At 31.7% G+C, this 14,288-nt stretch overlaps 1 protein-coding gene across 2 annotated transcripts in view; it reads left to right on the forward strand.

Annotated features, from left to right (window-relative positions):
• Man1a2 (mannosidase alpha class 1A member 2) overlaps window positions 1-14,288 on the forward strand; it is a 144,440-nt gene that overhangs the window by 98,457 nt on the left and 31,695 nt on the right. For both annotated transcript variants that reach the window (XM_040287337.2, XM_005334925.5), the window contains exons 9-10: window positions 7,666-7,781; window positions 11,924-12,143. In XM_040287337.2, coding sequence (XP_040143271.1) covers window positions 7,666-7,781; window positions 11,924-12,143 — 336 coding nt within the window. The remainder of the gene's footprint in view (window positions 1-7,665; window positions 7,782-11,923; window positions 12,144-14,288) is intronic.

Here is a 14,288-nt window from a genome sequence, read left to right on the forward strand (position 1 = left end):
TACCACCCAGTTAGTACATTCAAATTAGAATGGACTGATTCGGCTATAGGTCTCATGTCTAATCATTTTGATACTTAAAGTGGGGTCCTTGTCCCTAATGCTAATCCAATACAGGACCAAGACGTCGAGGAAGAGGAAAAGTTGTATTGCTTTGTTAGCAGAAGAGAAAGGCAACAGATTCACATCACAGGCTGCCAGTTAAGTTACTAGAGGGAACAGAGGGTTTTTAAGGGGGGGGGTATATCAGGGCTGTTTTCCAGATATTATCAGTAGAAATAATCAATGTTCAAATTTATCCTTAAGAAAAGCTGTTTCCCCATTGGCAGGTCCAGAATTTTTTTTTGTTCAGGTAGGCAGTAAATAGAAGGACAGATAACTTAGATTTAAGACATGAAGAATGTTAATCTTGTTTTCCTTGCAGTTAGGGACAGAAAGAGGGAAAGGGGAAAGGAAAAAAATAAAAGTCAATTTTAAAATAAGCTGCCAGTGGTCAAGTTTTAAGATTTACATTCAAAACATAAAGTGGACTTCTGTTTCATAAAAAAGACCCCTGTAACAATTTTACTCTTGAATATTCCTACATTAACAGAGAAGCTTTGTGTGGGTGCTTGATATCCAAACTGTAACAGATTATACAGTGAATTAATTAATTTTGAATATTTAATCTGTATTGCATTCCTAGTATAAAGCACACTTAACTAATTATGTTATCTTTTTAATATTTTGTGGGATTTGATTTTGTTAAATGAGAGATATTATGCTGTAGAATTTTTTTTTTTTTGTATTTGCCTTATTTTGATAAGGTCATTATAATGACCTCATAGAATTAGTTGTGAAGCATGCTTTCACCCTCAGATTTTTGGTGAGAGTTTGTGCAGAACCAATACTGTTTCTTCTTTAGTGTTTAGTATAATTTACCAGTATAACCGTGTGACCTGGAGTTCTCTTTTGGGAGAGTTTTTAATTTCTTTGGCAGAGAAAGTATTGTTCATTTTATCTCTTTCTTGAGTGAGTTTTGGTAATTTCTGTCTTTCATAGAATTTTTCCATTTTGTCCAATTTTCCTAATTTATTGATATGAAGTTGTTTATAATTTATTTCCTTATTAGTATCTACAGAATTTTTCTTTGATTTTTGCCCTAACCTTTATTATTTGCTTTCTTTTTATGTTGCTTTGGACTTAATTTGCTCTTCCTTTTTTAGTTTTTTCAGGTTAAAGCTAAATCCGTCCCAGCCATTTTATTTATTTATTATTTTTTTAATTTGGAGACAGGGTCTCACTAAGAGATCTTGCTAAATTAGGGCCTTGCTATTTTACCTCGGCTGGTCTCAAACTTAGTATCTCTTCCTCTCAGCCTTCCGAGTCACTGGAATTTACAGGCATGTGTCGCTACACCTGGTGAATCTTCAGGTTCTTGATAAGAACTTTTCTCTTACCTAATAGTTTCATATATTAATTTCTCCCTAAGTACTACTTTAGTAGCATCCCACAAATTTTAGTATATTATGTTTTCGTTTTCATGTGAGTTTATAACTGCCATCAAATTTGGAAAGTCTTTGGCCAATATTTCTTCAAATAAATTTTATTTTTCCTTCAGAGATTCTGCATAGCTTCCTTCTCTTTTTTAACTTTTTTTGTGATACTAGGGATTGAACCCAGGGCCTTGCAGATAATAAGCAAGCACTCTACCACTGACCTAAAATCCAACCCTGCTTTTTTTCTGTTTGTTTTTTTAATAGTTTTTATCACAAGCTTTCAAGTTCACTCATCTTTTCTAATGTATTGTCTAATCTACCTTTAGTACCAGCCAGTATATTAAAAACAAACAAACAAACAAACAAACAAACAACCTCTTGACAGGGCTGGGGTTGTGGCTCAGTGGTAGAGCTCTTGCCTAGCATGTATGAAGCACTGGGTTCCACTCTCAGCACCCCAAATAAAATAAAGATCCAACAACAAATACATTAAAACAAACAAACAAAAAAGAATTGCTGAGGCTTTTAAAAAAACCTCTGACATTGTAGTTTTTATCTTTAGAAGTTCAGTTTGAATCTTTTTTGTATCTTTCTTGTTACTTAACTTTTTGAGCACATGTGACGTAGTTATAACTGTTTTAATGTTCCTCTCTGATAATTGAACCATCTGTGTCAGTTCTGGATCAGTTTTGACTGAAATCTTAATCTTACTGTGGGTTGTTTTTCCTGGTAGATGTCACATACTGTAAATTTTATCTTCCTCGGTGCTGGATATTTCATTATGAACTTGTGGTTCAAAGAGATTTTGTTTGCTACTGCTTCTTGAATATCTCATTCTTTTCTACTAGGTGATTGTTTTCTCCTTTAGGTTCTGAGAACAACTTTTCTGGTAGTTTTCTTGTTGTTCATCTTCATACCTTTTTCTCTCACTCCCACTGAGATGACCTTGCTTCTTAAAGTGAAAGATGAGGCTGGGGATATAGCTTCATGCTACACAGCTTACCTAACATTCTTAAGGCTGTGAGTTGAATCTCCAGCACTCCCCAAAATAAAGAGAAAAATAAAAGGAGGATGTAGAGAAATAAGAGGAAAGGGAAGAAAGGAAATGAATCTAACTCGAGAAATCTCTTTATAAATTAATTTATTTACTTTGTTTCACCTCTGTTTTTTCTGATCTCAGAGAATGCAGCATCCAGTGTACGGACTAGTGTTTGTCCTTTGAACTATGTTCTAGATCTCATCTTTTTTGGTGTTCTTATTTAATTATGCTACATATTAAATTTTACGATTCTTTTCCCATTGCTGTCTTTTTAGATGCTATTGCCCACTTCTGATGAATGTTCTACATCTCTTCTTATGATAAAGCCTTTTAGTTTAATATTTATTGATATAGTTCATGTTTTTTCCTATTTCTGTTTACTTCTCAATGCATTATTGCCTTTTGGCTTCTGCTTCCCCCAACCCCTTTAAAAGTAATTTCTTCTGTGTTATGTTGACTGTCCTGTAAACTAGTCAAAAAAAAGACAATATATTAGTTAGCTATTGCTACCTAACACAAACTAGCATGGCCCCATTTGGGAAGACTCAGCTGTGCTTCATGTGATCTTCATCATCTATGGGAATGTATCACAGCTTACTTCTTTACTTAGCAGTAGCAGAATCCCCAAAAAGAAGTTAGAACATACAAGGCTTCTTGAGGGTTAAGCTGGAAACTGGCACACTGTTAGATTTTACTACATTCATTTAAACAAAGCAAGATACAGGGTTGTTTGTTAATCTTCTTTTATTGCTGTGACCAAATAATTGACAATAACAAAACTTAACAGAAGAAAGATTTATTTTGTTTAAGGTTTCAGTGGTCTCAGTCCATGGTTGGCTGATTCCATTTTTCTGGGTCTATGGTGAGACAGAATGTCCTCCTGGAAGTGCATGGTGGAGGAAAGCTTCTTTGCTTACAACAGTTAGGAAGCATAGTGTGAGACAGAAGCAGAAAAGGAAGAGGTTTGGGGAAAAGATAAACTCTTCCAGGGAATGCCCACAGTGCCCTACTTCCTCTAACTAGGTCCTACCTCCCAGTAGTCCATACACCTAGGTCAGAGCCCTCATGGTCCAATCATTGCTTAAAATCTCTATGTCTGAACCTTGCTGCATTGGAGACCATGACTTCAACACATGAGCTATTGAGGGACATTCCAGATCCAAACCATATCACAAGTCCAGTTCACTTTCAAGGACTGGGAATTTATTTCATATTCTTCTTCATGCAGCTTTTTAAATATTTATATTCCTAGGAATACCTACTTCTTACCCTTTCCATTTTGCTTCTCAAGCCTTATCACTTTCTTCTTCTATTATGAATTATGTCCTATAATATTGATGAGATCCAAATTGAGCAAACTGAGACAGGCCTGTGTGACCTGTTTTGTATTTTACATTTTTAAAGGATTATTTAAGCACATATCGTCAGCACACATCATCAACAACAACAACAACACAAAACAGGAATATGCAACAGAGGCTATATGTTAGCTGGCCTTTTATAGGACTCCCGGCCCCGGTTTAATCCAGTATTTCATTATTGCTCTTCTTTGGGCTTTAAACTTGTATTGCCACATGTTGTACAGGATATTTGTGCCTGAGTATATTACAGGTACCCTAGACTCCATTGATACAGAATTGAGTTTAGTATTATTTTAAACTTTTCTCTTCTTGATTTCTTGTCTTGTCCACATTCTATCTGGTAGAACCTGTGTTAGAAACCTGACAGTTTGACCTAGGTGCTGTGGGGTCTATGAAGACACAAGTAGGTTATGGTTTAGCAGAGAATCTACTTGTCTTTAAGGCAATTCAGACTTCTTAGCCTGTTAAATAAGACTTTTCAGATTCATTTTCTACTTTTTTTCTGATTGATTTTTCAGTTAAAAATAGGTATATTAAAATATTATTTGTCAATTTTTTAATGTAATTTTACTGGTTTTGCTTTAAAGATTTACTTTTTCTCTTAGGACACTCAGCTTTCTGTTACTATAATAAAATACCTAAGAGAATTAGCTTATAAAGAGGAAAGGTTTATTTTGTATCAGTTTTGTAGATCTTAGTTCATGACTCATTGGACTCATTGCTTTGGACCTGTGTGGCCCAGAACATCGTGGTGAGAGCACATGTTTACTTCATGTGAGCAAAAAAAGAGGGAAGAGATCAGGGTCCCACAGTGCCCTTCAAGATTATGCCAACCATTGACTTAACACCTCCCCAGGCCCTACCTTTTTAAGGTTTCACTGCTTCCCAGTTTGTGTTAACTTTTATGATTTTTATTATTATAAAATATTTTGTATCTTAGAATTTAGTATCTTAAATATAACTTAACCTGTAAACCCATTATCATATATGGCCATAATTATAAAATTATTAACTGTAAATGTGTTGCGTATTTAAAGCTATTAGAAATTTAGTTGTTGATTTCTGATATGGTACAAGATTTAAAGAAAGGGATCATATTGTAGCCCTGTCTTCTCCAGGTGTCTTCCAATATACCAAATCACTTTGAATTAGAGACTCAGAAGCCTACCTTAGGTAAAAACAAAATAGAACAGCATTAAGTTAACAAATCTTAGTGAAAAGTAAACAACCACTTTATATGAAGATCAGAACCTTATAAAACAAATCTGTGGTGCTAGAGATCAGAAAAATGACTATATTTTGGGATTGAGTCATTGACTGAAGGCTATGTGAAGGAGGAAACTGGAAATTTTCTATATGTTTTTACTTGGTAGTGGTTTTACTGGTGTAAACATAAAAATTCATTAGCATGTACACTTAAGATTTCACAAAAAAATAAGAAGCATTTGAGCTGCAAGCTTTTTAAGGTATATGTGAATTACTGGGTTATTAGCAGATGTATTGCTGAAGGTAATTTACCCATTTATTATTTTCTACAAGATATGGTTTTTAGTTATATATAGTTACATGTATTCAGTTAATATAATTAAGTATATAAAGTTAAAATTTAAGGATTCCTTCTTTAAAAATAATTATTTTTATAGCTGTTTTTTCAGATCCTTTCTATATGTATGCTAACATTCTTTAAGCATATAAATCAAATATTTAGTGTTGTCAAACTGTATTATTCTGCTCCCTCCCCACCACTCAATAGCATATGGATATCCTACAGAGTTAGAATACAGATGAGCCTGATTCTTTTTAATGATTGTATAGGTCTCTATAGTAGGTTCATATTGCAATTTATTTAGCAACTTTAGGTTTAGTTTTTAACTAATGGAAGTAATTCTGTGATTAACTGTTTTATTTTTCATATCTGTATTTATATTTTTCTGTGAATATTGTTAAAGGATAATTCTAGAACTAGAATTTCTAGATTACATTTTATTTATTTATTTTTATGTGGTGCTGAGGATCGAACCCACTGCCTCATGTGCTAGGCAAGAGCTCTACTACTGAGCTACAATGCCAACCCTCTGGGTTACATTTTGATAGCTACCACAAAATTGCCCTTCAGTCCCAACAGCTGTGAACCATAGTTCTTATCAACATTGAGTTTTATTAATCTTTGAAAATGTTTGTGGTTCTGACAACAGTGGAATCTCATTTTTATAAAATGCTTTTTCTTTTTTTTAATTCTTTCCCTCCACCCCTCTCCCCCGGTTCTTTTTTGGTACTGGGAATTGAACCCAGTATACTTTACCACTGATCTACATCCCTTGTCCTTTTTATTTATTTATTTATTTATTTATTTGAGACAGAGTTTTGCTAAATTTCTGAGGCTGGTCTCTGAGGTGATCTCCCTCCCTCAGCTTCCTGAGTTGCTGGGAGTATAGGGTATGTGATTTCTTGTATGTATTATTTTTTGTTTATTGTGTGTATCCTGTTTCAGTTTGCCTCATTTTTTGTCAGAGGTCTTTGTTTAGAGGAATTACCTTTTTCCTGTTACATACATTGCAAATATTTTCTTCCATTTAATTCTTTAATCTTGTGGACTTACTTGTATTTTGCTTGTATCATATGAAGATACAAGCTTGTCCTTTATGGGCTTTCTCATTTTGAATTTGCTTAGATCATTTACTTAGGAAGACCAGATGTGTTCTTATGTTTTCATCTGGTTTACTTGTAGTTTTACTCTGAAATTATTAATCAACCACAAATTGAATTTGTAAATCAAAGATACATATTAACATACATTTTCCCCAAATGGGAGTCATTTTTTCTCATAAACCACTAAATGGTCTATCTTTTACTTATAATTTAAAAAACAAGTGAATATGAGCAAATTGAAGGGTTATAAAAAATGTGATATTTTTCTTGCATGAAAATGCAAGGAGGGTGTTGAGTTTTGAGACAAAGTTTAAGAATGTAGGACAGAGTTTGGTGAAAGTCAGGGATGAAAGAATGTGGTTGCCTCAGGAACTATTTACTAAATTAGATAGGATTAAAAGAATAGATGGCCATAAAATAAGAATTATACCTAGGATAAACATATATATAAATAGTTGTATAGACAGTAATTAAGGATGTTAATTTCACAGCTAATTTTGCAGAATTGTATTTGTAAAGGAACTTTTGAGTTTTTAAAAAATTGACATATTTTAATTTACTGTCTGGCCAGGAGTCACCGTTAATCATCATATAAAAAAATATTAAAGAGTGACCTCTTTTGGGTTAACATCAAATTTAAGTATATCTCTCATATTTAATGTAGCTTTATATTTAAAGCTATTAATATACATAAGGTAATTATTTGATATTATGTGAAAGTTTGGATGTATGACAAGGTATAAAAGTAATTCAAGACAAAGGCTCCTAAATATGTAAAATATCAGATCCAGAGGAAATGATTTTCTAGAAACCTGGATACATGTATAGAGAGGAGTTGTTATGCTATATATTTTTTTTAAGTAGTTGGGCACAATACCTTTATTTCATTTATTTATTATATGTGGTGTTCAGGATTGAACCCGGGGCCTCACATGTGCTAGACCAGCACTCTACCGCTAAGCCACAATCCCAACCCCTTATGCTATATTTTTACTGGACAAAATTTGAAGTTTAAATTGATCTGTAAAACAGTCATTATGATTGAAAAATAGTACTTTGCCTTCCGTTTTTCTCTTTACTTCATCTGTATCCTTCTCTTTTCTTTCTTTCTTTTTTTTTCTTTTTTTTTTTTTTTTTACAGATCATACATCAGTTGGTGGTCTGGGTGACAGTTTCTATGAATACTTACTGAAAGCTTGGTTGATGTCAGATAAAACAGATCATGAAGCAAGGAAGATGTATGATGATGCTATTGAGGTGATTATTTTCAGAATATTTTCCTGCTTAACATATTGAATGTACAATTATTTGATAGTGACTCAAAAAATAATATTTTATTATATGCTTTCAGGAATAACCATTTTGTTATGCATTCAGGAAATAAATATGTAAGCATTTTATTATGTGCATTTACTATAGAGCTTTTTAGTGTTTTAGTTCTCGGAGGACACAACATCTTTTTGAGAGAGAGGGAGAGTTTTTAGTGTTTTAATAGCAAATCCTTATACCAAGTCTTCTTTTATCTGTAACATTTTAGAGAAATTGTTGAAGTTTAGTATAGATACTTTAGGAGAATTTATTTTAGTTTAGTTAACATCTATAAGACTGGAAAAACTTACGACTTCACATTTATTTCCATAAACATTTCTTCTTGGGGGGTGGGTGGAGTAAACTCATGGGCACGTGGCCACTGAACCACATACCCAGCCCTGTGAGACAGGGTCTCATTGAGTTGCTTAGTGCTTCCCTTTTGTGGAGGCTGGCTTTGAGCTCCAGGTCCTCCTGCCTCAGCCTCCCAAACCACTGGGATTACAGGTGTGCATCACTACACCCAGCTTAAACATTTCTTCTTTAAATGACTGTTTAAACCTATATGCTGAGATCTTTGTGAGTAAGTAATTATAATATCACACTTATATAAGTACTTTCCATGTGCCAAGCACTGTTCTAGCCCTGACTTTGTATATGAGGACCTTAAGGCACCATGAGGTTAATGTTGAAGGTCACATACTGGTAAGTTATGGAGCCTGGAACTGAACAGTCTGGTTGCAGAGCTCATTCTCTTCGTCACTTGTTTCATACTTGTATAATTTCATACTTCAGTGTTGTGATCTAGTGTTGAAATTTAGAACAAGTCATTCTAGGAAGCATTTATATGGGAAATTTCCAGACAAAAATTGTGAAATAAAAAATGTGTTAACCATTTAATAAGTTCCTGGCTTTCAGATCTATTATAAACCCACATCTTTCTAATGATTTTAATTACTTTTTATGTATTTTGTATAATCACACCATTTTGAGATAGTCAGTGATCAGTTTTCAGCATTGTAGTTTTTTAACTTAAAGCAAGGCTTTTATTACTCATTTTATATCCTTATTTTTAAGGACCTAATACCCTTCATTTGCTGTTTGAAATACACAGGAGTTGACCTTAATGTGTGTAACACAGTGTTTTACCCATTAAAGTCACTCAATGAATGGTTGTGGAAGGATTAACTAAAAAAGTGAGCTAAATTAAGGTGTAATCAAGAATTTAAATTTTTATATGTTACTTCTAAAAAATTTTATGAAGTCTTAAATTTTTGAAAAGTTGGAGAGTTTCGCTCTTCGTTGGCATGATTAAAAAAACCTAGATATTTTTATGATTCAAGAATAATCATTAACTAGGAAGAATTATTTAAGACTATTCTTAGGATCATAGTACTAGAAATAGCCCTTTTTCATTTCCACTAAACTTTGGGTTCCTTTGAGGGCAGAGACTAATTTGTCATTATCTCAGCATGAAGCATACTACCCAATGAAAAATGTCCAGTATTTGATAAATGTATGACTGAATTTAATATTTTTATTTTTAAAATATGACATGTCATTTACCATGTAATTGGCTGTTTCTTGTAATAATCTAAAACCATTTTCTTCTTTTTTTCTTAATTCTTGCCTAAATGACCACAAATTATTTTATATTTGTTATTACCTTTTTAATTATATATACTTTGAAAGAAGTAATAATCATTTTGAAAGTTAATCTTATAATTTAAAATTATTTCCATCTACATTAGGTGTTTTATAAATGTTTCTGTATTTGTTTTCTATGTCCTATTTTTATTAGTTCTTAAGTCTGGAATGGACTCCTACTGAGCTTAATAAAAATTGGTCAACTTTTTTTTTTTGAGCCATGATTTCAAGTTTGTAATTTCTGCAGTGTCAGTTTATCTTTAATAACTGTTCATTCTGTAAGGAGACAGAGTATATATAAATTGTAAAATAAAAAAAAACATATTAAATGCATGGAAGAGATAGGTATGGCACTTATTTTTAAATTTATTCAAATTTGAAATAAATCATTTCTAAAATTTGTCTTTCTGAGCTATTCTATTTAAATTCTTTCCATCTGTATCTTAACCTCCTCTACCCTTACAAATTCCCATATCCTTGGTTCCTGCATCTTAGTTTTCTTAATCACAGGTTTTATACTTTGATCAAATTTATGTTTTGTCATTAATTTTTAAAGGTGAACAAAATGTGATTTTTCGAAAGTCTTTTGGAACATGACATAATGCCAATATTAGTGACAATTTACCACATTTTAATTGAAGAGCAATAATGTTACTAACTGCCACAGCAGTTTGGTATTTTATTTAAGTTGCATTCTTAGGTATTTGTCATATTTTTAGAAGAAGGCCATACAAACAATTTTACAAATCCAGAAGTAAATTACTGGTGAAAGCTTATACTAACCTAACCTATTTCTGTAGTCCTAGTAAATTCATGAAGTTATGTTTGGATATCTTTTAATTATAACATGATAAAATTTATGTTGTAGTCAACAGAAATGACAAACTGTCAAAAGACACCCTGTAAAAATGTATAAACAAAAACATGGATTATTATTTAGGCATTGGTGGAGTAACTTTAATGCAGAAAACCTGCTAGTATCATGAAGTCCACAAGGATGAAAAACATTGCCCCTTCATTTAGAAGAATAATCTTTTACATATGTGCTTCAGAGTATGATGGTCAAAAGACAACAACAACCACAACAACAAAGCTTATAATCTACTCTTAGTTCTTTAGCATTTTGGTTATCAGCTCTGTCTCACTCTCCTAACAGGTCAAATACAACCATTAAGAGCACCATTCATTTATTAAATTATTTACTTACTAAACTTTTAGTGAGTGCAGAGTATATAACAGACCTTCTGGAGTATAAGATGATGAAAAAGTCATAGCCCTCCCCTGCAATTCTATAAAACTTATATATTATTGCCAAGAATACAGAATATATTTTTACCAAGTTAATTTGTTATTCAGATTGTCACAGAACAGTACACAATTAAAATGAGAATTCTTCAAAGAAATATTTCTTTGTTTCATCAGAAAGTGGAGTCATTAATCATATACAATTATTTCTACCAAATAGAACTGAATTAATGCAATTTCTTATACTTTTCCATAGAAATGCCTCTAAACAACAAAAAATTAATCCGTAGCCTTCTTTGCAAAGTTTGAGATCATAGTCCAAAGGAACAAAGTGCTTAAAAACTTCACTTTAAAATGAAATGTGATTTTTATACTCTAATGCTTTGTTATATTTCAGTTTGGTGTAAAATATTTCCCTCACTATCCCCATGTCTTTTTAGAAAAACTGATATTCCATAAGGATGGACTCTTTATTATGTGTCCTCTCATCCATGACACAATATCCCAGACAGATGTCTAAGTTTGAGAGTAAAGGACTAAAGAACTAAGGGATAAATATTTAACTTTCAACTAGTTTTGAAAGCCTTGTAATGTGTTAGGTGGCTTACCTAATGGTGCCTTTTTAAAGTATTTTTCCAAGTGACATGGATGCATGGAAAATGAAGAACCACTTTAACTATTAAAATCATTTTTTTATTAACTTGGATATTCTTTCTGTTCAGATTTTGTTATATGAAATAGAAATGATACAACCTTTTTGGTATAGCTTCTCATTACAATCAGTTGACTGATTATTATTAATTTCATTTAGCCCTAAAGACAAAAGCATAATGGTTAATATTATATATAAAGGAACTCTTTCAGCCAACTCTCACCTCTCCCACTCTTTTTGTTTGTTTGTTTTTAATTCTTTTTAGTTATACATAAGAGTAGGGTATTCTACATATTATACATACATGAAGTATATCATTCTAATTAGGATTCCCATTCTGTCGTACAGAAGTGATTATAGAATATTTGTTACAAGTTGTGTTCAATTTGGTTACTCCTTCCAAAACTTATTATAAATTATGTCTTTCAGTGTGGGAAAACTACTGCTTTATAGATTATTATATTGCAATCATTTTATGATAGCCAGAAATATATATTTGAGCTAATAGATTGCTTTTAAAAGTTTGAATATCTTTTCTTTTTTACAGGCTATAGAAAAACACCTTATTAAGAAGTCCCGGGGTGGTCTTGTCTTTATTGGAGAATGGAAGAATGGACACTTGGAAAAGAAGATGGGACATTTGGCTTGCTTTGCTGGGGGAATGTTTGCACTAGGAGCAGATGGTTCCAGAAAGGATAAAGCTGGTCATTATTTAGAATTAGGGGCAGAAATTGCACGTACATGTCATGAGTCTTATGACAGAACTGGTAAGAATATTAATAAAACTAATTATTTGGTCTAAAATAACATCTAAGTTAAAAAGTATATTTTGAAATTAGAAAATATATAGGTACTTTTTATTTCAAAATAGTTTACAAATAACACAGTACATCATTCTATTAAGAACTTTAATTTTAATTTCAGAAATGTGTTTCTGCATCATTTTATAAAATTCAGAATTCAAGATTTTGAACTAATTGTTTTAAAGACAAGAGACACTGTGGGGGTATAAGGAACAGCATTATTCATTTTAATATAAGAATCTATTTTAGCCATTTATTTCAGAGTCAATAAACCAGTTACTCAAAAGAACATAAGAAATGACTGATTTCAAGGTTATCCTGTCTTACCTATATACTTGTGAAAATAGGAATAAACAAAAGAGAATAGTAGTTATCTTGGATGTGTAATAGGTATTAGGTAGCTTGTCTTTTACATAATTTGCCAATCATTTTTTGGAGTTTTGTGCCTTTAACTAAAAAGACATTCCTTTGGGAAAATGTGTAATATTTTCTGAACTTAATGGTGACAAAAATTGGCTTTTGGGGAGGTGAAAAAAATTTCTTTTCCTGTTTTGTAGAGTAGATTATGCATAGTCATAAATAGACATTGAGTATATATTTGCTATCAAATTTCCATGGAAGGAGAAAGCAATTTTTTTAAGCCTAAAATGGCTCATTGAGAGTCCAGTAATGAAAAAGGGTTGAGAAATACTGGACTAGAACCCCACAGTTTTCTTTAGCTTTAAAAATGTATATTTCTATAAAAAAATAAGTAATGGGCTGAAAGCCTAAAAACTCGTAATTTCTCTTTGATTTCAGAAGTGGAATTGTTGCTTTTATAAAATAACTGAATTTCTGCTTTAAGATAAATTTGTCATTAGGTACCATGACACAAATATGATTATCGGCTTAAAATTTATCCTAGTTTATAAGTCTGTCAGGTTATTTTTATATAGTAAGAAATTAAAATTATGGTGAAATTGATCTTTCGGTTCTCTCATTAACTAATAAGTGGTTCCATTTCTTTAAAAATATATATATGTATGTATATATATATATATATATATATATATATATAAAACTCAGGAGGATGTTGAAGCAATATTAGTTTTGGATAGTTTCAAATTGGTATATGATACAAAATAAGTGATTTGTTATAAATAAAAGCTAAATTAAGTCATGTTGATGATATGGAGTATCATTATGTACTTAAATTTTATACTTAAATTACATATTTACAATTGTTTACTTAAATTTTAGGATATATATACTAAAGCTGGTAAAACATTGAGGACCAGAATGGATATTCAGTGTGTATATTAGGACCCATGATAATTAGGCTTATGGTTGTACGGATTTTGACCATAAATAAAAAAATAGATTTAAAATAGAATTTAATATAGCAAATCTACCAAAAATATGAGAGCAGAATTGTTATAATTAATTAAGGAACACCCATTACATGAAGAAACTTATCTGAATGCTTATAAGTTCAAGTGTGAACAAGGTATATCTCCTACCCTAGAGAAATCATAAACTACATAGGTACAAAAGGATTCCCTTATAATTCTAACATTTACATTTTATAACAACATTGCTGATTCTTCTGATTGTTATTTTCACATTGCAAGTTGAACCTGTGACCTTCTTTGTCATGCTATAACCAGAAAAGATTACTATTTAATTTGTGTCCTGTATTTTCAGGCCTTTCAATGTTTTTACTTGTCTTTAATCTTAATTTAGATCCTTTAATTAAAAGGTGTAATTTTACTGAGTATAATTTTGCTAACTTCCCAGCAGGTTATTATATCCTCTGCTATATTTTCTTGCAGCTCTGCTATAATTTTTGGCTACCACGTTTAAAAATACCCATCTACTTCTCCTTCATTATTTCAGCTAAATTCCCCATACTGTAATTATTGCCTTGGGATGTCACTTTCATCTGTTGTTGGAATTAGAATTAATATTAATTCCAATTTAGTAATCTTAATTCATTCCACCATTTGGTGAACATGGCCTATTTTAATAGTTACTGAGTTTGTGGAAACATTACTGAATCTGTTTATGACACCTAGCATGAAACTTGGTGGTTTCAAACATTATCTACATGGCATACTAGGTTAGTTATTA

This window comes from Ictidomys tridecemlineatus, chromosome 11 (genome assembly GCF_052094955.1).
Source record: "Ictidomys tridecemlineatus isolate mIctTri1 chromosome 11, mIctTri1.hap1, whole genome shotgun sequence".
Taxonomy (NCBI): domain Eukaryota; kingdom Metazoa; phylum Chordata; class Mammalia; order Rodentia; family Sciuridae; genus Ictidomys; species Ictidomys tridecemlineatus.